General features: G+C 38.1%; 2 protein-coding genes across 4 annotated transcripts; both read left to right on the top strand.

The window, feature by feature from the left end:
• The first annotated feature begins 6,463 nt into the window (after positions 1 to 6,463).
• Positions 6,464 to 12,798, top strand: pofut1 (protein O-fucosyltransferase 1). The gene is made up of 7 exons (XM_052105792.1): positions 6,464 to 6,618; positions 6,847 to 6,968; positions 7,407 to 7,589; positions 8,047 to 8,159; positions 10,716 to 10,908; positions 11,490 to 11,732; positions 11,818 to 12,798. Exons 1-7 carry the CDS (start codon positions 6,480 to 6,482, stop codon positions 12,010 to 12,012), a joined length of 1,188 nt encoding a protein of 395 aa, XP_051961752.1. The 5' UTR covers positions 6,464 to 6,479; the 3' UTR covers positions 12,013 to 12,798.
• A 707-nt stretch (positions 12,799 to 13,505) lies between these two features.
• On the top strand, positions 13,506 to 27,058 carry LOC127628732 (kinesin-like protein KIF3B). 3 transcript variants are annotated; one of them, XM_052105572.1, is made up of 9 exons: positions 13,506 to 13,572; positions 14,792 to 16,299; positions 16,878 to 16,979; positions 17,328 to 17,450; positions 19,653 to 19,771; positions 20,706 to 20,822; positions 20,951 to 21,056; positions 23,259 to 23,482; positions 25,026 to 27,058. In XM_052105572.1, the coding sequence occupies exons 2-9, from the start codon at positions 14,890 to 14,892 to the stop codon at positions 25,132 to 25,134; spliced, it is 2,310 nt and encodes a 769-aa protein (XP_051961532.1). In that variant the 5' UTR covers positions 13,506 to 13,572; positions 14,792 to 14,889; the 3' UTR covers positions 25,135 to 27,058. The 3 variants fall into 3 exon arrangements, with proteins under 3 accessions (XP_051961532.1, XP_051961530.1, XP_051961531.1); XM_052105570.1 differs by having other exon boundaries at positions 13,536 to 13,684; positions 14,795 to 16,299; XM_052105571.1 differs by having other exon boundaries at positions 13,543 to 13,684.
• The last annotated feature ends 112 nt before the right edge of the window (positions 27,059 to 27,170 follow it).

Below are 27,170 nucleotides of genomic sequence, written 5' to 3'. Positions count from 1 at the left end.
TTGGCTCCTTTCTACCCCCTTCCAGATTGTTGAATTGGGGGACTTTAGAGCATGCTTTTTTATGTGTTTGGTTAAAAGCAGACGATTGGTTTATGTTAGCTCAGGAAGGCGATAAACAGCTTAGTTGCACTGTCAAACCACCAAAATAGCAATCGTAGAAGCCCATGCACTGCGTATTAGGTGATGTCATTCTTCCACACATGTCATCATGTTAAGACAATTCTCTATGCTTTGCATGGGGTCTTTCTGATGCTTTTCTCTGGAATATGTGAACTGTTGACTAGTTAGCCCCACCTCTTTGTACACTGTGGGTGGCTGTACCTGCAGACTTGGGCATTTTTGATTTTGATATAGTTTTGATATAATCTTTGGTCTACGAACCCAAGTTAACCCCTCAGTCTAGGTCTGTTCGTTTTCACAATTTTGATTCCTGGGTTTTCGTAATCACTGGAATCGATTCCAAAAGTTGATTCCAGACTAATTTTCTTAGTTCTAAAAGGAAGAGTTCACCCAAAAATTATAATTCCCTCATCATTTACTCACCCTTATGCCGTCTGAAACTCATATGATGCTCTTTCTTCTGTGGAACACAAACAAATATATTTTGATGGAGATATGATGTGAATAGATCCATACAATACAAATCAATGGGGTCCAAAACCTTCAAGCTCCAAAAAGGACATAAAGGTAACCCATATATGGAGTAGGATAATCCATGACTTCTGAATAAATACAATCGGTTATGGGTGGGAATAGATCAAAATGTTACTTCTTTTTCAATGTAAATCTTGACATCTGCAGTCTTCTAAGCATGGATATGATTTGAAGCTCTTTTACACTTCCTTGCACTTGATGCTTATGGAGAGCATTTGTACAGCAAGTGCACATGGGCTGAGCGCAGATGAGATGGCAGATGAAATTGTTGAAATGTCTACAGAGGGTGCCAAAAGCAAGTTGTTTTCAGTTGTAATACAGTGAAGAGGAATGCATATTTTATAAACTGCACTCCACCAACCCAAACCACAACCCTAAACCTAACTATCAGTGGAGTAAAAATTTAAGGTTAGAGGGGATACCTCCAAATCACACTCATCGGCGATTATGCAATAGAGCTGGTTTCTGGTTTCAATGTGGGATCTGAACCCAGATCTACCACACTGCTGGTGCAGTGTGCTACTGGGTGCACCACAGAGGAAGTTAAACACATTGCAACCAATGCAAAAATGCCTTATGGGACGTGGCACTTGTCCGCGTGTCGGCAAAATGTGGCCGATCCTAGGGTACCGTAAGTCTCGGACACAACATGCTGATTTCCCATGTGTGATCATGTTGCATCCTCATTGTTTTCACTGAAAAAATTATTTAGATAGATACCTATCATATGCTTTCAGAAGACTTGGAATATTATGCACAAGCCTCATGGGTCCTTAAGCTTTAAAGTCAGTAACTATTATCTTCCTTTTTTATTAAAAAGACAGACTAGATAGAAAATCCCTGTCAAATTTGAAATTTCAATTCCAGGGCGTGCTGAGTGACTCCAGTCAGGCTTCCTGAACAACCATTTGGCCCGTTTGCCAATTTAAACCCAGCAAAAACTAATTTTAGAATAACAGTGTATCTAGAATAATAGTGTATCTCTATTGTGTGAGCATGTAGTTAAGGATTTTTTCAAGTTTAACATTTTTTTAATTTTGTTTTGTACAGTTCTCATGAGATTAAACTGATACTTAAATGTTAAGTATGTTTGTTAAGGTATCAAAAAGGCCAAAGGGTCTCTCAGACCCCAAACAGAATATGAGGGTTTCCCCATAAAAAGCCATCTACTTTTCTTACCATTACTTTCTTAATACCAAGTTCTCTGTTAATTTCTCTGACCATTCTCTCCATACATACTGTATCCTAGCTATCACCACCACATCTCTGTATCAGACTCTTCCCATCGTTACTATACAGGAAATTATTCAAGCCCAAAAGTAAAGGCAACAGCCTGCAGTATCACCAGTTAGTCCGTCAGTGCAGTGACTCTGTTCAAGAATGATAAGAGATTTGGGTGGACCCAGCAACGCTCTGCACACACACACATATGACTCTCCATGCACTCTCTATTGCATACTGCAATAATGCGATATTCTAATATGATACTGATCAAGTCTATCCTGAGTGTTTGAAGTGATGTGTGTTTTATAAGTCACAAGCAAGTCATAATTCAATATAAAGGATTCTAATGAAAGATATCAACTGTCTTTACATACTAGGTTCACATTGAGAGGAAACATTTGTTCTTTGAGTTGCTGTTCCCCTCTCTCATAATAAAAGCTAAGAGAGTTCTGTGCATGAGCGCACAATGAGAACCGATTGTTTTAACCTCATTCTCATGGCCTTTGAAGATCTTATTCGCTTCCTCACCTGAAGGAAGTTTCAGAAATGTGTGCAGTTAAAGAGTGAGAGCCGAGTCTTGCTCGCTTTGTTATCATCACAGTCATCTCTGACAATGAAAAACAGTGTCTGGTGTGTGTATGTATGCACATGCGAACATTTCAATGGATGGGGGGATGGGTCAGGTCATTAGAGAGCAGGAATAAAGGGAAGGCAGTAGACACAGGAAAGAGAGAAACATGATGACAGAGAGCAGGAAGAAATGATGAGAGATATGACGAGTGAATGGAGGTATATATAAGTGTTACGAGATACTGTGGTCTTAACTGCTTGCCCAGCAAACACTCTTGGTCATTCCATGATAGGGATCTATTGACTGGACGCCTTTCAATTGAGAAGGAGAATGATCATATTTCTACAGAATTCTGCAAAGTCACAGTAGTTCTCAAACTGTGTTCCGGAAGGGTAACATTTTGTCTAGCAAAAGTTTTCAGAAATTTTTATTTGTGAATCCTTTTCTGAAAAAAGATAAACATAAATGATGATGAAAGACAACATATTAAATACCATGAATCAATATTAACTTAGAAATCCATTATTTTATCAATTTTACCTATGATTTTGGAGACAAAAAATACAGTTAAAAAAATTATAGAAGGAAGGCAGCGTCAATATTTTATTTTTGTAAAGGGATTGGTAAGTATAAAATCAGTTGATTTCAGAAACCTTGTTGCATTATATGCCAATGGTGTGAATCCAAACATAGAAAAATAGGAGTCTCGGGCATAACTGAGTCGGATGGTCCTGGCCAGCCAGCATTACGGGTTGGGAAGTGAAAGCCACGCATCCAAGCTCCGTGCTAGGGGCACTAACGGGATGATTATTTTTGACGTACCTGGCGGGGCGGAGCAGTGGGGTACGGCGTCGGGAGGCAACCTTGCTCCGCACAACTGGCAGGGGGCGGATTAGTGACTGAGGAGGAGGTCCGTCTGCCTCCTGCGAACCTGGGGGAAAGACGAGGGGTGGCGTGGGAGAGGGAAAGGGTGAGCGGAGACACAGAGAGTGAGAGAGAGAGAGAGAGAGATGATCTTGCTTGCCGGCTTGTCGACCGTTCCTCAACCACTACTCCACCCTCTAGTGGACGCCAGCTCGCTCCTCCCCCGGCGGATGGCAGCAAGTCCTCCGGCCCCTGGCAGATGGCATGGCAGCGGCGAGGACTCCGCAACAGCGCATCCCTCCCCTCTCCTGGGTTTCGGCACCACTGTAACAGTATAAAGGTTGGGCAAGGAGGAAGAGGTAACTGGCCGTATAGTCAACATAAAGTTCAATGGTCAACATAAACATAACCAACATAAAACATAAGGATGCACACACAACGCTGCGTGCTTCTCTCTCTCTTGAACCGGTGTCTCCGGCTGCCCCTTATCTCGCTCTCCCACTGATCAGCTGATTCAGCGTCGGCCATGCTCCATCACAGCCCGCCCACGCCCTCCGCCTTGTCACAATAACACTGAGTGTTTGTGCTAGAAGCTGTAAAACCAATGTCATGAATGTCCATCTATATTTTTCATTTCATTTTCATTTATGCATTTGGCACATGTTGCTTTTAATGATGGCTCTGATAAAAGAGCTTTGGATTAAGCAAACTCTGTTTCATCTAAGGTATATCACTTTATTATAGAATAACATCAACACTCTCCAGTGGAGGTTCATTGGCTAGCATGTGCACAGGAAAGCTTAAAAGCTATGTTATTTCTCCTGAATCAGAAAATTCAGGCCAACCACATTTGACATTGTGTGTACAACATGTAAAATTGAGATAGAGTGCTATATATCTCTAAAACAATCTGCAATTACATTTCCATGACTTTCCACAATAGGAAAGAAAGATAGAGTGGTGAATTTACAGTGACTCCCAATTGTTCCTGGGTAAAATACTGTACAAAGTATAATTTTATTAATTAACTTTAAATAATAATAAAATGGAAAACATAATTTTTTGTTGTTGCTACATTTATGCAGCTAAATAAGGTTGAAATGTGTCATTAGAGTCAGCGAAAAGAGTCCATTGAACAAAGAAGGGGGAAATTAATCAAACAATCGCATACCAACAAATGTAAATGTGAGGTGGAACACAGGCAACAAAATACTGTTTTATCCATCAACTATAACACAAATAAACAATTTGTTTTGACTAGGTCTACATATAACACCAGCATTCACATAAGGGATATGCTCACATGAATCATAAAAAAGTTCAATAATACTGTATAAAAGGGCATAGATTTGGCTTGAACATTGTGGGGAAGGGATAATATACAGTCAATGGGTTGTTATTGCAAAACAAACCACGACAATGTGATCAGGACCCAGTTGTGAAGTGCTAAAGGGGTTTATTTTGTGGTAACAACGTCCTGACTGTACATTATCCAGCTTATTACACATCTGCTAACCAAATAAATACATGGACACTAAATATTTATTTGCATTGAAATTATGTAAATACTGTATTTGAGAATTCGCTGAATAGCTGAAATCCACATTGTTGGAGTTCTGCTGGTGATTATTTTCTAATTAATTACCTTCTGACTGCTCATTATCAGAGACTATTTAGCACAGATGGGTCACTTCTATTCAAATTAATTGGAGAATTTGGCATGCCCAACAGATATATAAATTAGCTATATATTAATTTGGCAGGGCAGAGGGCGGGGCCGGGTCGTGATCCTACACACCCGGTCCCGTATTAGGCTAATCAAGCCTCAGAGAGGGATAAAGGTCGACTGCAGAGTATTGTGCAGGAGAGAGAGATCGTCGTGTGTGTTTGTCCTTCATCCCTCATGGAGGCTTGATTAGCCTAATACGGGACCGGTGTATATGATCACGGCCTCGACCTCCGCCTACATGCTACATATATACATATATATATATATATATATATATATATATATATATATATATATATATATATACATATATATATATATACATTTTTCTTTTTATGCATTTTTTTATGCAAGATATATAAATGTCAAGCCTTACAAGTAAAAGAGCTAATCACTTTTTAGATACAGACATTGCCTGTCATTCACCTCGAGAATGTGCCTGCACATTAGCTAGACAAGCTGGGAAAATTGTGTTTTAGCCTAATCTGGCACAAAGAATCACAATATATGATACCAGTGTTGTCAGATTTGACTGCTGATTTTAAATATATTATTTGATAGAAATCTTGACCAACGATTTTGGAGATTTTGGTCTTTCCCCATTCAAGTAGATAGGAGTATTCCAAAGACTGCTTTGAAAGGGACTTTGTCATTATACATCCTATTACAAGACTACTCAAATAAATAAATGAAAATGTAACATTGATTTGAGTTTAAATTATTGAATTAGCTTACTTGTAAAGAACGCACAGTGATTTGAGAAACAGGAAAGATGTACCGCTAGATGGCGCATTGACCAATCAGAATCGAGTAGTCCAGCGAGCCATGTAACTATATTTGTTTTGCGGATTAACAAAAGTCCCTTTATTTGTTTATTCTTTCTTCAACCAATGGCGTGAGTTTGGGGCAGTACTTGTTTGATCGGCAACAGATGGGGGGATTGTTTGAAAAAGCTGTTTGAAATCTATGTTTATTTTTAGTGGAGCAGAATGTAACACTTCGGCAATTTTACAATTTACAATTTTTTACTTTCTATATATATAGATCAGCTGAATGACTAACACCAATTTAATCAGCTGTGCAACCCGTTGTAGTGTCTATCCCTCACAGATTTGTTTTTATTGCTGTCAAAATTAAAAATAAGGTCTATAAATTAAAATGTTCCTCTTTTTTTCTTTAATCTTGTATTATTATTATTGTTATTATTTGTTAATTGTTATTTTATAATATTTAGTCTACATTTTATTTTATTTCATTTGCTTGTATATGTGTTGTATATATTTAAATGTATGTATGACCTAATATCATGTAAAGCGTTTTACCGTGCAAAACCTAAAAGCTTCTTTTGGGGATCCGATACTTGCACCAAAACACTTCCGGTATGTAATGCGTTAACTTTATCTTCGCAGTGTATTGTGGGACAGTGGATGCTCAGTTATGGCGACGAGACCAAAGCACTTGAAACTTTTCATTGTAACTTATTTGCATGTGTCATTCTTTTCAACGAACACGTTTATCGACGCTACAGAAGTGACATGGGATGGAAACGGATACATTCTTTATTGTCCATGCATGGGTAATGAGATGATTGATACATTTGAGACATTTAGAGCGATTGTGTCCTCATTGAAATGCAAATAATTGGATTTTAAGAGCTGTATGATCAAATTAAGGCACAATTATAATCATATTGCACTAATTTATATCCAGAGAGCGAACTGTAGCATTCAGTTAAACAGCGACTGTGTTTTTCTGTGTTGTGTTTGGAGTAAGAAATGCACTTATCTGACATGTTTCTCTTTAGGTCGCTTTGGAAATCAAGCAGATCATTTTCTCGGATCACTGGCTTTTGCCAAAATGCTTAACCGAACTCTCGTGGTTCCGCCGTGGATTGTTTACCGGCATCACGCGCCTCCTTTTACAAACGTAAACACAACATACGTCACTCCTTTGCACCTTTCAGGGTTCCCACTGTCATGGAATACCAGGAACAATATCAGGGAAGTGTCAAATTGTGATTTAAGACCTGTAAACATAATGGAAATAATTTAAATCTTATATGATCAAACCACAAGTCATAGATTTCAATTATAAGTAATGGAAAATTGACATTTCTAGTAATGCTCAGCTCTTAAAATATTTCATGGTCTGGAATTTGCTCTTTGTGAGTGCAATCCCTTTAAAATGATTTGTAAAAGTACTTGAGTAATATCACCTCAATAGGCTAATTCATTTGTCCAAATATGTGGGAACCCTGAGCTTTCATGTGTTTCAATCGGCATTTCAGATGTCACACTACTAGATCAACAGGAAAAAGTACAATTTATAAATATTTCATGATATGATTGTGTTCCTCTGAAACAGGTGCATGCGCCTTATAGTGAGTATTTCCAGTTAGAGCCCCTGAAGCAGTACCACCGTGTGGTCAGTTTGGAGGACTTCATGGAGCAGTTGGCCCCCAAACACTGGCCCCAGGGCCAGAGAGTTGCCTACTGCTTTGAGTCTGCTGCTCTCAGGAGCCCAGACAAGAAGTCCTGTCCGATGAAGGTAATGTAGCACTTTATTCTTCTTAATGCTTGAAGGGCAGTTGTCTGACAGACAGTAAACCAACTGTTCTTGCACTCGCGACACTTTGGGATCTGCTGGCTCTAACTAAAACTATAAATAAAAAAACAAATTGCTGAAATGTCCTAAAGACACATTCAGAATTTCCTTCTTTTTTTTTGGAATCAGAATTTTCCTGGACATTTAAACTGAAATTGTACACGAAGTGTGACCTTAAAAGCAATGTTTTATGTTTTAATGTACAAAAGTCAAACCAAACAACAGCTTATGAGCTGTTACACCAATTTAAATGGGTCATACTATAGAAACACTGCCATCAACTGGAATGTTTGCAGCTTTGTATTTTGTTTCATACAATAATAGCGTGTATTCCATTGAAGAAGATGCACAAATCAAGTCTTGACCTGTTGAGTAATGTAGCTTGTTGATTTTGGTGCAGGATGGGAATCCATTTGGACCCTTCTGGGACCATATTGGAGTGGACTTTGATCGCTCCATACTATTCGGAGGTCTTTCATTTAGCTCTTACTACCAACCGCATTGGATGAAGAGGTATGATTAAAGGAATAGTTCACCTAAAAATTAAAATTCTTTCATCATTTACTCACCCTCAAGTAGGGCTGAAACGATTAATCACATTAAACTCTACTAATGATGCACGAGACCAGCACAGCAGCTCGCGCTTTACTGAGGAGAGGAAGAATTACACAGACCACAGTCCAGATTCACTCTAAACTTTCCAAACAGTTCAGGTGATGTAGATCACAAAGTACAAGGGAATTATACAAAAATACCAAATAAGTAAATACAGAAGCACTCTCGTTGTGGAGTTAGCGGAGCCGGAGCTCTTTAAAGGAATCTTAAATGCAGTTATATTTAATGCGTTATAGCTTTATTAAAGTTCGAATAATACGGAAGCTGGTAATATAAATAACTAAAAACTCCGAAACTGGCATTTCTCTGTGTGGTCAGCGCCTGTTCTATGAGTTGAGCGAATGTCCCGATCTAAGTGGGAGAGATTGAAACTGCACCTGGCTGATGCACACTCTGTTGCGGGGAGGCTCATTCCTCGAGCATGCCCTTAATGCAGCTAGATTATAAAGTGATGGCTTGTGACTTATTCAATCATAAAATATGTCACTGTGCATTTCTTATCGTGAAGAAAATTGGGTATAAGCAGCTTTATTAATAAGAGAGAGGTTTACAGATGGATTGAAGTGAACAGAAAGGTGAGAGAGGAAGTGTTCACCCCATTATACACTGCAACAAAATACGTTTATGATTTGTTTTGGCTTGTTTTCCAATAACAATATCTAAACCTAATTTAAAACAATGTGCATTTATTTTAGCAGCTATACTGCAGAAGAAAAAATTGTTATCTGAGAATGTTGAATATAATATTAAAAATACAAATATTTAAAAATATCTAAAAATCCTTTTAAAAAGATGCATTCACCTGAGAAGCAGCATATAAGATATTTAGACTTGCTTTTTAGAGAATAGATCTTGAATATAAGTATATTTTGTCTCTACTGCACTCACAGAAGTATAACCAAGTGAAAAAATACACTTGTATACAAAATACACTTATATTTAAGATACATTCTCTTAAAGCAAGCCTAAATATCTGTTACTTCCTAAGTATATTTATTTTGTTTTAGGGATTTTTAGACAATTTTAAATGGAAAACAAGTTAAAAAAACCACTTGATAACAATATTTTTTTGCAGTGAATTTCTTTACTGAATTAAACAAGTATTTCTTCCCCTTTAATTCAGTGAATGTCTTTCAGAGGTATTTTTAAAAGATGATTTTTTCCTCTATTGTTAGTAAGCACGTTTATTACAACCTTTTAAGTCGGGGCACAAGCTGAATATTCAGTTAACAGCTAATGATTAATCGTTGCAATAATGCTGAACAATCGTTAGATGAATCGTTTATCAAAATAAATGTTTGTTGCTGCCCTACCCTCAAGCCATCCCAGATTTTATTGCATATACATAATATATATATATATATATATTTACTGTATATACATATAGACTATATGACTATAGCATCTAAAGAACACAAACAAAGATTTATAGAAGAATATTTCAGCTCTGTAGGTCCATTCAATGCAAGAGAATGGTGACCAGAACTTTGAAGGTCCAAAAAGGACATGAAGGGAGCAGAAAAGTATTCCATTAGACTCTGAGACTGAAGCGATATTATAGGTGGGGGTGAGAAACAGATCAATATTTAAGTATTTTCTACTCTAAATTGTCCTCCATGCCAAGTAGGTGAACAAAGATTGTGAAGAGTCAAAAACAAAAGATGAATGTGAAAATGCAAGTGGAGATTTATAGTAAAGAATGGCTTAAATATTCATCTTCTTCTCACTCACACCTATTTCAGTATATTGCTTCTGAAGACATGGATAAAACCACTGGAGTTACTTTTTTTGCTGCCTTTATATGCTTTTTGGACCTTCAAAGTTCTGGACAACATTCACTTGGATTGTATAGACCTACAGGTTAGAGATGTTCTTCTAAAATCTTAATTTGTGTTCTGTAGAAGAAAGAAAGTCATACACTTCTGGGATGGCATGAGGGTGAGTAAATTATGTGAGAATTTGTATTATGGGTGAACTATTCCGTTTAAACTGAAATGCATTCTCTTAATCAGGGTCCAAAATTCAAAACCTGTCAATGGAGCTTGTATAGAGAAAATTCACAGATATTTCTAGCCTGCCATGAACTGTATTTTGCATGATTTTTGTATTTTGTATCCCTATGACAATGGAATTATTTAGCTGTTTTTGGTTTCCATAAATTGCCCCTAAAGTTTTAATCTCCTGGCACAAAACATGCAGACCCATAGTGATCCCCCTGCATATTTTTGTTGTGGTGTCTTAATGCTATAAATATTCCACATACATGTACTGGAGAAATAAAAGCTTCCCAGATCCTGCATACTAAAAAACATATGGTCAATTTTCCACTGAGATAAGTTAATAAAAGATGCGCAAGTGCCTCCACTCCTCCTTTTGAAATGTCTTCCCCCACATATTCCCAACCCATATTTTTTCCTCTCTAACTTTTTTAGCCTGTTCACTTTTTTGGGTCAGGTTCCCTACGTCAGAGCATCCAGTTCTGGCTCTTCCAGGAGCCCCGGCTCAGTTCCCTGTATTGGAGGAACATGTGGGTCTGCAGCAGTATGTGGTATGGTCTGATAAGTTGGCACAAGAAGGAGAGAATCAAATCACTACCCTGCTAAACAGACCCTACGTGGGCATCCATCTGAGGATTGGATCTGATTGGGTAAGATCTGTCTGTGAATGTGGGATATTCTGCTGTTCAGTACCAGCTGAATATGATAAATGATACAAATGTATACTCCAAATTCCAGTTAAACGTTATGTTGATGTAATGTCTTAAAATCCAGAGTGTTCCAAAACCATATCTAAATTGATGTAGACAGTTTTATGAGATCTCCGAAGGGCGAATGACAAGTGCAAGCAGGGCTGAACTGGGAAGAGAAATCAGCCCAGAATTTACATATCAACTGGCCCAAAAATTGAGCTGGGGGGTGGGGGGCTTATCTGCATATCTCAGCGCAATTTTGTGGTCCGTTCTGCATAACGCAGCTGCTTATTTTAGCTTATCGATTCGGCCTGTTTCGCGGCTGGCTCGCTCTGTTCGCCCGATGGCTAGTCCACCTCTGATCAGCCCCAAAGTGCGTCGGCCCACCGGGAAAATGCCCGGTATGCCAGATTACCAGTCCAGTCCTGAGTGCAAGTGGAGAATTTTATCCTTGATGTGGCCTTTATTTTCAAAATAATGCAACCAAATTGTAGACATTGTATCCTCTTATCTATCCTTCCTTTCAATGTTCCACACAGCAAAATGCGTGCAAGCTGTTGCAGTCAGGGGATGCTGGTCCTCACTTCATGGCATCTCCTCAGTGTGTTGGGTACGACCGTCAGAACGCCCTGCCACTTACTATGACAATGTGTCTACCAGATCTGTCTGAGATCCGACGTGCAGTCAAACTCTGGGTGAAGAAGACCAATGCTCAGTCAATATACATAGCCACCGACTCCGAAACCCACAGCGCAGAGATCCAGAAACTCTTCAAGGGCAAGGCGAGGCTAATACTTACCGGACTTTATAAACATTACTTGATAGAGCAAAATGGTGATGAAATATGTTGTTTTGCTGTTTGTGCAGGTAAAGGTGGTTAGTTTGCGGCCCGACACTGCTCAGGTTGACCTGTACATCCTTGGCCAGGCTGATCACTTCATCGGCAACTGTGTTTCTTCCTTCTCAGCCTTTGTTAAAAGGGAGAGAGATATTCATGGGAGACCCTCTTCATTCTTTGGCATGGACTATCCAGGAAAAAGGAAAAGAAAAGAGGAACTTTAACAAAGTTCAAATGTCTTCGGGGAAGACCAGCTGAATAAGTTTTGAATGTTTCAGATGTCAGATTATGAATGTGGTGAACTGGATTTAGCTTACAACTTTTAAAGTATTTTTGATACCAAACAGCATTTAAATAAAGGGAAAACAAAGAAAGTTAATTCCTTGTTAACTAGATGCTACATATGACTATTTATCAATCCCACAACCCCACATTCTCTCTTTCTCCCTCCCTATCAGTGGCAGAGGGTGCTCAAGTGTTACCTTGGCTTTGACTAGCTTTATTGTGGGCCACCAAACCAAGGTCCACAACATGTTTGTTCCAGAGAGGTTTAGGATGGTTTATGTTATGTGCCTTCCAAATGGGACGTTTGTACAAACTCGTTTGGATTTTATTCGAGAATGGAAACTGACCCCATGAGGGTTGAGTAACTGATCCCGTCAAAGCTAATTATAGCAGGGAGGAGTCAGAATTAGTCATGCATGTAAGTGGTTAGAATTTGCATGTTTAAGGCCTTTCAAGACCACCAGACTATGTAGCGGTCCTATTATTTCTGAATATGTGTGACTTTATGAAAACAATTTTGAAGGGATATCATGCAGACTTTGTTATCTTGATACCAAAAGTCTGTGTGCAATCCAGATCGAAAAATGGTTTTATAAGTGTTTTAAGGTATTTGTAGATAATCATTTTGTACAACTTGAAATGGCACATTCTGCAGATTAGTATTCTTTCTCATGAAAATAAAACAAGCAGTATTCTGACTGCGAACATTACATTTGTCCTGTGGTCTTGATGCTTTTTGTTCAATATCAATTGCTGAACTTTGTTTTTTCATATGTGCTTAAAGGGGAAGATATTTTAATTTTTGTAATTTTTTTTAATTAAAATTGTCTGCACACAATAGAATTATGGGATTTAATTTCACCATCTAGAATGATAGTGTGCATTTTATAAATGAGTTCAGTATGAATTAAATACATTATTTGTAGTCGGTTTTACCCTAAAACATGAAATGTAGGTGTACACACAAGGTACAAAAATTGTCCCAAGCTCCTCAAACCTCTTGAAAGTTTGTGAGTGAGTAAAATATAGGCTATGCATTTAATTTGGAATTGTATGCATTTGGCAGACGCTTTTATCCAAAGCAACTAATAGTGCATTCAATGCATACATTTGATACGTTTGCGTATTCCCTGGATATATCTTTTTTTTTTTACAACCATCACATTGACCATAGTTCCTGCCAAAATGTCTTAGTTACTACTCTTACAGAAATAAAACAAGGACCTCAGCCACTGGTGTTGTAAAAATGGCAAAAGATGTAAAGGCAATGGAAGTAAGCTTTTAAACTAACATATATAATTATATTTACATGGAATAAAAAATATAATCAATATGGAATTATAAAATGTAATTACATAGAAAAATTATATGTAGGATGGAGTGATCAGAAGTATCCAGCGCAGCAGCAGTAGATCCACCCCGGCCTGCAGGGGGATCACAGCAGCACATCGCTCCATCTCTCGCTTCCCATCACAGTCAGCCATGGCCGTTAGATACGGGTAATTTTGTATATTTTTTAACGCTTGGCAGGTTTTAGAGGTATATAAATCTGGTGGGTATGAAGGCGACCATCGACATTGTGTACAGTTTAAAGCGTTCAGGATGGCAGCGGTGAGTTAGATGTTTATATTGAGACAGTGTCTCCTGTATAAATGATACGGTTTGTTTGTTTGCCGTTGCCAGGCCGCTTGTTTTGAGTCTCCGAGGAGACCCGTCTCCATTGGTCCGGTATTTGGCTTAATAAGTGGTATTGTATGATTTTACTACAATAAAACCGCAGGATTTTAATGAAAATAATACCCTTTTATACAATAGCGTCTCTTATTTGTCTCATGTGATCTACTTATCGCCGTTATTCCTGTCCGACATGACAGCAGAGATTGAGATGGACTCAATGAAATGCCGATCTACTGATTTAAAGACAGATATTTTAGATGAAATTATATTAGAGGAGTTGATGTAAATGAAATGTTGGGTTAACTGCTTCTAGCACCGCTGCTAAAGTAGTTTTAGTGTTCGGTAAAGTTGGACATATTCACAGATAAGAGATTCCTGGATCAATAACTCATAAGCGAAACGTTGTCAAAACACAAACGACGCCTCTTTCCAACCGTAGTAAGTTAGACAACGAGCTACAACCTAATTTTCATCAAAAAGAGCCATCCTCCGAGCTGGACAAATAAGATTGGTCTCTACGTGCAGCCGGCTGTGAGACGAGTGCGCAGGGACCGTCTACAAAGTGCAACACAGAAAAGCGATACACCAAAATCACTTCAGACATCGCTTGTCTACTGTTGGTTATACTACAACACTTAGTTTGTGCTTTTGCATAATTTGGGGGAAATATTTAAAAGCTTTACTCGTATACAGTGTAGTGTCACCAAAATCACTTCACACATCAGTGGTCTCCTGTTGGTTTTACTTCAACACTTAGTTAGGGGAAAAAATTATTTTGTGTAATTTTGGGGAATTTGTATTGGGAAATTATTCAATAAATTGACTCTTCTGCAGTATTCAGTCTTTTTCTCATGTAAACTTTACATCACCATATTGCTTGCCATCTTACTACTCAGTTACTTTTATGTTTGTCATTTTGTTACTAGATGGAAATACTGAAAATTCTGTGTATGTTTGCTATAACCACAACACAATCTCATCTTTATCTTTTGGCATTGTACATATTCGCTTATTTCACAGAATTGCTTCATTTTTTTTTAGCAGGCTCTGATTCTGGCTGCACCATCACTGTGAAGTAATACTACAGACTCATTGAGAGAAGTCAGCCGGTACACCAAAGTAACCCAAAAGCTGTCAAAATGTCCAAAAGCAAGAGCTCCGAGTCAGTTAAGGTTGTGGTACGTTGTCGCCCCATGAACGAGAGGGAGCGAGTCGCTAACTTCGAGAGGGTCGTCTCCGTAGATGTGAAGTTGGGCCAGGTGTATGTATGCAACCCTAGAGGTGCTTCTTCGCATGAACACCCAAAAGTGTTCACGTTTGATTCTGTCTATGATTGGAACTCAAAGCAGATGGAGCTCTATGATGAAACGTTCCGTCCTTTGGTGGACTCTGTACTGTTCGGCTTCAATGGGACCATCTTTGCATATGGCCAGACTGGCACTGGAAAGACTTACACGATGGAAGGGGTCCGAAATGACCCTGAGAGGAGGGGCGTCATACCCAATTCCTTCGAGCACATTTTTACGCACATTTCCCGCTCGCAGAACCAACAGTACTTGGTCAGGGCTTCTTACTTGGAGATCTATCAAGAGGAGATCAAGGACCTTTTATCGAAGGACCAGTCGCGCCGTCTGGAACTCAAAGAGAGACCTGATACGGGTGTCTATGTTAAAGACCTGTCTTCATTTGTCACTAAAAGTGTTTGCGAGATTGAACATGTAATGAATGTGGGCAACCAGAACCGCTCTGTTGGTGCCACCAACATGAACGAGCACAGCTCTCGCTCTCATGCAATCTTTGTTATCACGATTGAGTGCAGCGAGCTTGGCCCTGATGGGGAGAACCACATCCGGGTTGGGAAGCTAAACCTTGTTGACCTGGCGGGTAGCGAAAGGCAGACCAAGACTGGTGCACAGGGTGAGCGCTTGAAAGAGGCCACCAAAATCAACCTTTCCTTGTCAGCTTTGGGCAACGTAATTTCAGCACTGGTGGATGGGAGAAGCACCCATGTCCCATACCGTGACTCCAAACTTACCAGACTTCTGCAGGACTCCCTGGGTGGGAATGCCCGAACGGTCATGGTGGCCAATATCGGACCAGCTTCCTACAATTTAGAAGAGACTCTTACCACTCTACGTTACGCCAACCGAGCCAAAAATATCAAGAACAAGCCTCATGTGAATGAAGACCCTAAGGACGCACTGCTTCGGGAATTTCAGGAAGAGATTGCCCGGTTGAAAGAGCAGCTGGAGAAAAGATCTGGCAAGAAGAAGAGAAAAAGGAGGAGGAGGGTTGGGGAAAGAGGAGAGGAGATAGAGGATGAGGATGATGATGAAGATGACGAAGAAGATGGAATAGATGAGGAGAAGGGCATTGCAGATTATTGGCAGGAGCAGCAAGAGCATCTGGAGAATGAGAGGAGTGCCATCATGGAGGACCACAGCTTGGTTGCAGAGGAAAAACAGCGGCTACTAAAAGAGAAGGAGAAGAAGATGGACGATCTCCGCAAAGAGAAGGAGGCATCAGAGATGCTGGCAGCCAAAGTCAAGGTTAGGAACACCAGAATTGATATATATATATATATATATATATATATATATATATATATATATATATATATATGTATGTATATATGGGAATAATGTTGTTTCTAAACAAAATCCAAAATAAATCAAAACTGTGTTATATTTTAGCATCTTCAAAGTAGTCACCCTTTGCATAGAATTTGCAGACATGTACTCGTGGCATTTTCTCATCCAACTTCTTGAGGTATCACCCTGTGATGCTTTTTAAACTGTATTGAAGGAGTTCCCATCTATGTTGGGCACTTATTGGCTGCTTTTCTTTATTATTTGGTCCAAGTCATCAATTTCAAAAACTTTTTTTTTTTTTATAAAATTTTAGTTTTATAATGAAATAAATTAATATGGTGGCACAATTGTATTTTTGTCTATAAATATTTAAGCATACACCTTCAGATCAAGAGTTTTAAGATCATGAGAAACATTTCAGTAAAGTGTTTCAAAAGTGTTGACCGATAGATAGATAGATAGATAGATTTGTGTGCAGCCAGCGACACAATGATATACATCTGTATTATTTGATAACTATTATTTTGCACATTCAGGCCATGGAAAGCAAGTTGCTGGTTGGAGGGAAGAACATTGTCGACCACACCAATGAGCAGCAGAAGATTCTGGAGCTGAAGAGGCAAGAGATAGCAGAACAGGTAAAGTTTTCAGAAACAAACTACTGATTTGCCATATAGAGATTGTGCCAGACTGTTTCAATCTTCAAGGCTGTTTTAAAAGGGTGCAGGTTATTTGAGCCTCGTTATATTTTTTCATGTGTATATTCTTAGAAACTAGTTTCAGTTGCTAGTCCAAAATGCTGATTAAGGCATTCATTACTTTGTTCACCCAGCAATCCAGTCTTTTTTTGTTGGACCAGTATCTATACACCATATTTGATGTAGTTTGCATCTTCTCATTGACCTTTGTGAGCAGTTCTACTTGGGCATATAAAATGCAAGTGTTTGTTTAAAAAGTTTTATGCTTTATAATGTGTGTGTGAGCAGCAAAGGCGGGAAAGGGAGATGCAGCAGGAGATGGAGTGTCATGATGAGGAGACACTTGAGTTGAAGGAGACCTACAGCTCCCTGCAGCAGGAAGTGGACATCAAGACCAAGAAACTGAAAAAGGTGATACTGTGATAATCTTAGATTTAAGTTTTGCAAATCTTACAAATGTGCATTTTTAACATATCTTCTAGAAAGTACACAAAGGTCAGGGGTTCTAAACTCATTTCAAATCAGATAAAAAAAACTACAGTTCAGTGAACCTGGTAATCACAAATTAAACCAATAACTTTTGAGTTTGATTTTAGAATTTCAAAAATAACCATCTAATGAAAGTAATTTGTTTATGCTTTTTAAATGATGTAATCAAAGAATGGAAAAATATATAACTATTGATTTAAAGTCATTGATTATAAGTATAGAAACAATATGTTTGCGGTTTAATGTGCAATATTCAGATATAGACGAAAATATAAATAGTTTTAGAGTGTAGGGAGACTTATGTAACTTGCAGTGCAGAGCTATTTTCCATTGACATGTTTGCCACGATTGCCTGATTGGTGTTTTTTTTACTCTTCAGGATCATGTGTAGTGTTTATTTATTTAAATGATGTTGAAATAATGTGGACTATTGGCTCCAACAGTGTAACAGTGCATTCAGAAATTTATTCAGACCCCTTTTATTTTTTTCACATTTTATTATGTTGCAGCTTTATGCTAAAATGCTTCAAGTTATTTTTTTTTCACATCAATCTACACTCCATAATGACAAAGCAAAAACCATAGAGTTAAAATCCGAAGTTTACATACACCTTCAAATACATTTAATCTGTTTCTTACAATTCCTGACATTTAATTGTAGAAAACATTCCCTGTCTTAGGTAAGTTAGGATCACTACTTTATTTGAAGAATGTGAAATGTCCGAATAATAGTAGAGATAATTATTTAGTTCAGCTTTTATTTCTTTCATCACATTTCCAGTGGGTCAGAAGTTTACAAACAATTAGTTAGTATTTGGTAGCATTGCCTTTTAAATTGTTTGAGTCAAACTTTTTGGGTAGCCTTCCACAAGCTTCTCACAATAAGTTGCTGTAATTTTGGCCCATTACTCCAGACAGAGTAATGGAGTCATGTTTGTAGGCCTCTTGTACGCTTTTTCAGTTCTGCCTACAAATTTTCTATGTGATTGAGGTCAGGGCTTTGTGATGGCCTCTCCAATACCTTGACTTTGTTGTCCTTAAGCCATTTTGCCACAACTTTGGAGGTATGCTTGAGGTCATTGTCCATTTGGAAGACCCATTTGGGACCAAGGTTTAACTTCCTGGCTGAGGTCTTGAGATGTTGCTTCAATATATCCAAATAATGTTCCTTCTTCCTGATGCCATCTATTTTGAGAAGTGCACCAGACCCTCCTGCAGCTAAACACCCCAACAACTTGATGCTGCCACCCACATGCTTCATGGTTGGGATGGTGTTCTTCGGCTTGCAAGTCTCACCTTTTTTCCTCCAAAACATAATGATGGTCATTATGGCCAACAAGTTCAACTTTTGTTTCATTAGACCAGAGGAAATTTCTCCAAATAGTAAGATCTTTGTCCCCCATGTGCACTTGCAAATTGTAGTCTTCAAGATACTAGCGTTCATCTCTAGGAGACAGAATGCTTCTCCTTCCTGAGCGGTATGATGGCTGTGTAGTCCCATGGTGTTTATACTTGTATACTATTGTTTGCACAGATGAACGTGGTACCTTCAGGCATTTGGAAACTGCTCCCAATGATGAATCAGACTTGTAGAGGTCCAAAACATTTTTCTGAGGTCTTGGCTGATTTCTTTTCATTTTCCAATGATGTCAAGCAAAGAGGCACTGAGTTGAAGGTAGGCCTTAAAATACAGGTACACCTCTCAGTCAGAACACCTCCTATCAGAAGCTAATTGGCTAATTGCCTATAGGCTTGACATCATTTTCTGGAATTTTCCAAAGTCTGCTTCTTCTCAATAAAGGATCCTTAGATGTACCTAATTTTATCTTGAGCACCCACATAAGTAGTGTGCAGTTAAAAATAAATTAGGAAAGCTGTGTCTGAGCAGATGTATTTTTAGGGTCCTGCTGTATACTCTTGAGTCTTTAGTATTAGAACAGCTCTCTTGGCAGATCTCTATTGTGCTCATTCTCATTCAGACTCATCTATGCATGACAGAAATTGTCTCTCCCATTTTGTGCGACTGTGTATTTGGAGTATAAACTCCAGCTATTGCCAGGAGGATTCTGAGAGTTTTTTTTATCTACCCTGCTCTGCTCTTGTTTTGTTTTTTATGTCATCTAGCTCTTTTCCAAGCTACAATCTGTCAAGGCAGAGATTCAAGATGCACAGGATGAACATGTTAAATACAGACAGGAGCTGGAGCAGACGCAAAACGAGCTGACCAGAGAACTCAAACTCAAGTATGCAAACCTTCACTGTCTGTAATAATTTGTATTCTGTTCACACATAATGCTTTCACACATTCTGGGGCAAATTCACTTAACAGTTGTGCCACTTTTGCTCATAGTATTTCATCATAAAATCCTGCATAGTATTTACTAACCACGTGCAATTTATTTCTTAGTGAATTCCCCACTCTGTCTTTTGGCATATTTCCTCTTCTCTGTATTTTTTTTATTTCACGGTGCTCCATTTTTTTGCATGATATGCTTGCTTCACCCTTTATGAACAGAGCATTTAGTTTCATTACCTGTAACATCGCGCTCCTCTTCTCTAGAATTACTTCTAAAATGTCAGTTTAAATCAGTGATTGTTTTGTTACATGCAAATGAGGTGGTCAGTACTTTGCTTAAAAATAGTGTAGAGGCTGAATTTTAAAAACTAGCCTCTAAAAGTTCTCTAAAAGTCTGGCTGATGAGACAGATTGCCTGGAAATTTGTACTCCGCAGCTACAACATTACAGATGTCAACAGTATAACACTCAAACTCACATAGTGAGACTCTAGTGTAGAGTGGTTTCTGATGCACATTGTCAATTAGGGGAATGATATCTGTGACATGCTGCTTTTGAGTGCAGTGAATGGAGTGTGTTTTATCAACATTTGAGTTTTGTGGCTTTTTTTTTTCCATGTCTATCAGCTTTGATGCCACTTATATGCTAGTGTACTTCAAAAAGTTGACATTTCAAAGTCTATCTCTTCTTGGAAAAAGAGCAAAGTATTGATGACTACCACCTGCTGCTGTCTAACAAGTAGCAAATCATGATCATGGCTGTGACCTAAATGAAGTCTTAGCTTTGAAAAATCAAAGACTTGTTTTAAGTAATTTACAGGAATGAAAACCACGCACATCAAGTCACTTCATGGGGTCTTAACTTTTGTTTGTACCCACCAGACATGTGATCATAGAGAACTTCATTCCTGTGGAGGAGAAGAACAAGATTGTGCCGAGGGCCACTTTTGATGAGGAAGATGACCTCTGGAAGATGACGCCCATCACCCGTATTCAGAAGTATGTTACAGACATGCATACAGTATGAACACACATTATTTGTGGGTTTATTTTAGAAATGTGTAGCTAAAATATTTTTAGTCTTTAACAAAAAAAATGTCTTCTTTTCTTTCATTTTTTTTTCGCAGTGATCAGCAGATGATGAACAGGCCAGTTTCTGCAGTAGGGTACAGACGGCCTCTGAGTCAGCACGCCCGCATGGCCATAATGATGCGGCCTGATGTAAGATACAAGGTATGCTGACACAGTTTCCATAATCCTCCACAAAGCACTACACAAAGGCTTCAGTTGCAATGCTTATTTACTCTACGGTTTGTCAGATGAACTCTAGAGTAGAGTTGGTAATCGTAAAAAGTGTCTCTTATTCACAATCGGTTACATTTTAAAAGAAAAAGAAAAAAAAACCTGGATCCAATTTAATTTCATGACATTCAGTTCCATTAAAGGTTCTAGAAAAGTTGAAATTTAAACTTTATTTTCTGTTGGCTGGGCATTAACTTTTTGTGAGTCATTGTTTTCTGCAATTAAAAGCATGTGTAAACGCACTTGTTGTATATTCGTCTTCGCAGGCAAACTAAATCAAAATTATGGGATTTGGAGTGTACAAAATTATGCAAAAAATATGAACCCGTTTTCTTTTTTTATCTGATTTGCAACTACTGTTCTTTTGAAATCGCATGCCATCAATTTTAGGGATAATTGAATCTGTAAAAAAAGGACTGAATGTGTACTCTTATATGAAGAATAATATTCTGAGTGTTTTACAGTTGGTTTCATGTCTCTAGGTCAAATGGTCATTGAGTTTAATGGAGTTAGAATATTACAGCCTTGTAATTGAAAGGGATATTTTTAAGAACATTTCATATTTGTTGTGATGTCATAATATCAAATGGTTAAATTGTTTAAATGATTTATAGGGTTAATAAAATTGATATGAAAAAAATAAAATCTCTCTTTTGTTTTTTTATTCAGCTTTGTGCTAGGCAAAGAAAACCTATTCATGCATGTCCAGGTTGGTTTGGCTTGAAAATGTGATTTGCACGGAGAGTTTAATGGGAATTGTCATGAATGTCAAACGAATGTCAAATATAAAACTAACTTTACCACACCCACAAATACAGGGCATATGTGATTTGGATTTGAAGCTACTGCAATGATCAAACTGTTAAAAATATACAATATTTTTTTATATAAAAAATTAAAAACAATGACAGCAACGGTAAGAAACCTGCACCGAGCGAGCACAAACCAATGAGTCAGAAAATGAGTCCATTGGACTCAATGACTGACGTCACAGATCCGGGAGATAATTTTTTTATTTCTTTATAATGGAATTAGTTAGATTATTTCTTTCAATGGCACAAATCGAGCACAAATGAATGACACCAGTTTGGAGTGATTCGGACAACATGGGGTGGAGAGCGACATCACTGTTCTTTTAAAAAAGTTGTTTTGTTATATTTAAAAAATGACCACCATTACAGGTTTTTTTTTTTTCAACAGCACAAATCGAGCACAAATTAATTTCACCTGTTTGGATCGATTTGGAGGACATGGAGTGGAAAGTGACGTCACAGCCCGAGTCATATTTGTTATTTCTAAGGAATGGAAATGGATAAAGTGCTAATTTTAATGGCACAAATCGAGCACAAATGAATGACACTGGTTTGGAGCAATTTAGACAACATGGGGTGGAGAATGACGTCACCACTCCCGAATTTTTTTTTGCTATATCTAAGGAAGGGAAATAGTTACAAAGTTTGTTTTAACGGCACAAACCGAGCACAAACGACCAGCACCGGTTTTGATCAATTTGAGCGAGATGGGGTGGAGCGGGATGTCACACAGCCCAAAAAAAGAATGCTTAATATCTCAAACACCAAACCAGCACAAACGTTAATTTTTGCTGCACAAATGGAGCACAAACAAATTATATAGGTTTGGTGATTATATAATTATATGGGGTGCCAACTTCTCGGAGCAAATGTCATAGAAATGAATACAATCTTAGTCATGGGAATTAATAAAATCTTAAAGTCAGGGAAATTATAATTTTCAAAAGTCATGACAATCTTAGAAAGTCATGGAAATTAATAAAACCTTAAATTATAGGAAAGTCATGAAAGTTAATACAAATCTTTAAGTCATGGAAATTTGAATATACATGTTTTTTCTGTAGTAATTTTATCCTCTAAAATATTCAATTTGCTAGAAATGTCTCTTTTGTGAGTGCAGTCTCTATAAAATGATATTCAGAAAACCTTAACAATTAATCTCAAGTGATTTGAAAGGTTATGGAAATTCATTCGTCAAAAGGTGTGGGAACCCTGTTTAGAGAAACAAACACAAAATCCTGTTGTTTTACTTTCTTGCTCTCTTATATGGTTTAATCGTTTATATCCTTTCTCTTTTCTGCTCCTTCTGTCGATCTTCCAGGCCGAGAATATCTTGCTGTTGGAATTGGACCTGCCCACACGGACCACAAAAGACTATGAGGGGCCAGTGATAGCGCCTAAAGTAGCTGCTGCTCTGGAGGATGCTCTGAGGGAGGAGGACGAGATCCAGGTGGACGCCTCTGGCTTTCATGCCAGCCTGGGCTCAAGTCCAGGTCTGGGCTTTAGTGCCTCAGCTACTGGGTTTTCCAAGAAACCAAAGTCAGGGTGAGAATTTGTTTCCCTCTTATTTTCTCTTCCTTCTGTCATTTCATATTTCCTTCTTTTGTTTACTTTATAATCTGCATCCAAAAACTGAGTTATTTTTCACTGCTATGTTTATCCTTCCTTAAAGGGATAGTTCACCCCAAAAATGTAAAGTCTGTCATCATTTACTCACCCTCATGTTACAGTAAAAGTGAATGGTGACTTGAGGCTGTCAGTCCTTCATCTCCTTTTGTGTTGTCCAGGAAATAAAGAAAGTCATACTGGTTTGGAACCACTTGATGAGGATGTTACTGATGCCATTTTTGTTTTTTGGGTGAACTATCCCTGTTAAAGGAATATTCCAGGTTCAATACAAGTTAAGCTCAATCGACAACATTTGTAGCATAATGTTGATTACCGCAAAAATACATTTAAAAACAGGTTACATTCAAGTTTACAGTGAGGCACTTACAATGGAAGTGAATGAGGCCAAATGTTAAATGTTTCTAACTTTTTCAAAAGTATAGCCACAAGACACAAACAATATGTGTGTTAACATGATGTTAGTGTGATAAAATCACTAACTTCTCCTGTGTAAAGTTATATCCAATTTTATAGAAATGACCACATTCAACCCTTTTAAACTAAGAATGGTCTTCCATCAGATTAATGTACAAAAAGCAAAAGATCAAACTTCGTTGTCATGACGACGCAACAGCGTAAACCCTAAAATGACTATAAAAGTGACTATTGAAACAACTTAACAGCTCAAATGAGTGAGTATTGTCAGAAGAATTAATATAAGTGCTTTTATAAAATTATAAGCTTCACATGTCGCCTTAAACCCCTCCAAAAAATGGCCCCATTCACTTCCATTGGAAGTGCCTCCCTGTAACCTCGCTTTTTGCCTTTTCTTTGTTTTATCTTTTTGGATTTTTCCCCTTTTCTCCCCAATTTGGAATGCCCAATTCCCAATCCGCTCCAAATGTTGTCGTGGTGGCATAGTGACTCGCCTCAATCCGGGTGGCAGAGGACGAATCTCAGTTGCCTCCGCGTCTGAGACCGTCAATCAACACATCTTATCACGTGGCTTGTTGAGCACATTACCGCGGAGACCTAGTGCGTGTGGAGGCTTCATGCTATTCTCCGCGGCATCCACGCACAACTCACCACGTGCCCCATCGAGAGCGAGAACCACATTATAGCGACCATGAGGAGGTTACCCCATGTGACTCTAGCAACCGGGCCAACTAGTTGCTTAGGAAGCCTGACTGGAGTCACTCAGCATGCCCTGGATTCGAACTTGCGACTCCAGGTGTGGTAGTCAGCATCTTTACTTGCTTAGCTACCCAGGCCCCTGATTTTTGCCTTTTCTTTTATGGTACGAGTCAAAATAATTTGTGTTTATCAACATAATCATCTAAAAAAATGCTGTCAATTGAGCCTTACTTTCATTGAACCCAGAATATGGAAAGTAACATTTAACATTAGGTTATTTTTCACCTCTTGAGTTGATCCTTCCTTGACATACCTTTTAATTTTTTCCCTCACAATCCTCTCACAGCCGTCCAAAAACAGGCAAGGCAGCGAGCACCCCCACCTCAGCTCATAGCTCCTTTTCCAGCTCAAGTTTACCTCTGTATCCTCAGTCCCGTGGCCTCGTGCCCAAGTGACACCGCCCCTCTGTGAAACCCTCAACCCCCCATATGGACTGACTGTAGGTGTCAGTGATGCTAGGCTCATGAACTGCAAAACAAAGAACTGTTGTTAAAGAAATGACTGGTGTTATTCAAATCACTCGGCATTATGGAAGATGGAACCAGGAAAATGGTTCTAGCTCCTCCTGGTCTGTTATTTGAAACTAACTGTTAGGCCCAAAGTCAAAGCTTGAACCCTAATGCTTATTGTATTGTAATACAGATAATGCAAAGCTAAACAAATGGTGAATGGAGACTTCCACAGCATCATAACTACCTTGTTGTCATTTGACATACCATATATAGCACAATGTTTTTTTTTATTTTTTTTATTTACCTTTGTCAAGCTTTAATGTCTTAGAAATATACACACGGTCAGTCATAATTGACAATGACTAAAATGAAATTCCATGGGTTATGCTTGCACTTGAGCAAAATGTTATTGTGCTGGTTGGGTCATTGTAAAGGTTGAGAAAACAGATGGTCTCAATATTATGACCTTTTGTGTTAGATATGTCATTGTGGCAGTGTTTTAGTGTGGGTGTCTGTGGATGTTAGTTTGGTATGTTGACACTTTCCAGATGTAGGAATAACAAATTTGAACTTATTTGCCAATAGCTGGAGATGGAAATGCATGCTGCTTTTGTCCACAGAATCACTGTATTGTTGCCAGACACAAAAGTAAGCATGTTATGTTATTGGTCCTATCCCTAAAAAAACCTCTAAGACTCTTTGACAGGTGTAGGGCTGGGGAAAAAGGGCCCAGAAAATGGCTCATGACCAGGCTGCTGTGTCAGTCAGTGCTGTAGCCAGTAAATGCTGTTTTTTTTTTATTTTATTAGAATTCCTAAGATGGAAGTAAGAATGGGTGGGTTAATCACACACAAGAATATCAGGGTTCCAAGGTGCCTTAGATTCTCATTAAATGCAGAATAATGGAGTTCTGCTGGCCTGAGAGTCCCTTGACCTGATCGCTGGATATTAGAACTATAATCCAAATCAAAATTTTGCAGCGTGTAAAACATTTTTGTACACCTTATAAGTGCAGTCTGTTGTATTTGGGAGGCTTGGGTAGTTAATTTTTAGATGTCGCACATGCAAGGTTTTGTAAATGAAAATATGCATCGTTTGAGTCTTGAAAAGTTTTATTACTTTAAAAGTAATACATGGATTTCTTTCTCAAACCTTGACTACCCCTCTCTTAACAGACGTGAAGGTAACACCATTGCCTGCTGCTACTGTAGGGTTTTATAACCCCCTTGTGACATAGCATACAGTTTATGTATATTAAGATGTTAGTAAATCATTCTGTATTATCATTGCAGTTGTAATAAAAAGTAATAAATACAGTCTTGGTTTCATTAAAAAGGCTAACTTATTACCATACTAGTCAATTTTATATTTAAGCAATTGTAGATACATTTTCTTTGCTTAGATTTGTTTGATTTATTTTTTCAATATGTATTATTTAAAGTTCTGTACAAATTTATTTTTGCAAATGAGATTTACGTATCATTGTCACAATTCATTCATTTCTTGTTTCTCCAGCAATGTTGATGCTGATAGTACTGTATTCTCTGTCCATAGAAATGGCTCTCTAACAATGTATAATTGAAATGTGTGATTTCCAGCATGAATGTTTTAATTATTGAAATATACATTATCTAAAAAAATGCATGCTGTATTGATATTGCATAAATCTTTAGTTGCCGTTACATTATTAAATATTGTTTGCCATGACTTTAGATTGAACACTCTTCAAAGCATTATAGGCTAGAAATGAAATTGTTTGTCTACAGTCTAATAGTCCAGTACTGTCACAACTTCCATGAGGTCATATCTGGGGATGGATTTGTGTGCAGTGCTTACAAGCAACAAGAAGTTATTTAGAATGTTCAAGCACAGTTTTCTTCTCTACCAAATCATGTTTTTGAATTCAAATATTTAACTCTTTAGTTCATAACAAAGAAGACCTCCATATATTGAATCATATATTTGATGAAATGATGATT

The sequence above is a fragment of the Xyrauchen texanus genome, chromosome 35, assembly GCF_025860055.1.
Source record: "Xyrauchen texanus isolate HMW12.3.18 chromosome 35, RBS_HiC_50CHRs, whole genome shotgun sequence".
In the NCBI taxonomy this organism is placed as follows: Eukaryota; Metazoa; Chordata; class Actinopteri; order Cypriniformes; family Catostomidae; genus Xyrauchen; species Xyrauchen texanus.
Note: the sequence above shows the minus strand (reverse complement) of the source record. Positions and strands in the feature narration are given on the sequence as shown.

Excerpts from the sequence above, each read along its gene's own strand:
- pofut1 (XM_052105792.1), top strand. The coding sequence starts at position 6,480 with ATGGCGACGAGACCAAAGCACTTGAAACTTTTCATTGTAACTTATTTG. Across the intron at positions 6,619-6,846 it reads TCTTTATTGTCCATGCATGG|GTCGCTTTGGAAATCAAGCA; the intron begins GTAATGAGATGA and ends GTTTCTCTTTAG. Across the intron at positions 8,160-10,715 it reads CAACCGCATTGGATGAAGAG|GTTCCCTACGTCAGAGCATC; the intron begins GTATGATTAAAG and ends TTTTTGGGTCAG.
- LOC127628732 (XM_052105572.1), top strand. The coding sequence starts at position 14,890 with ATGTCCAAAAGCAAGAGCTCCGAGTCAGTTAAGGTTGTGGTACGTTGT. Across the intron at positions 16,300-16,877 it reads TGCTGGCAGCCAAAGTCAAG|GCCATGGAAAGCAAGTTGCT; the intron begins GTTAGGAACACC and ends TTGCACATTCAG. Across the intron at positions 17,451-19,652 it reads AGACCAAGAAACTGAAAAAG|CTCTTTTCCAAGCTACAATC; the intron begins GTGATACTGTGA and ends TATGTCATCTAG.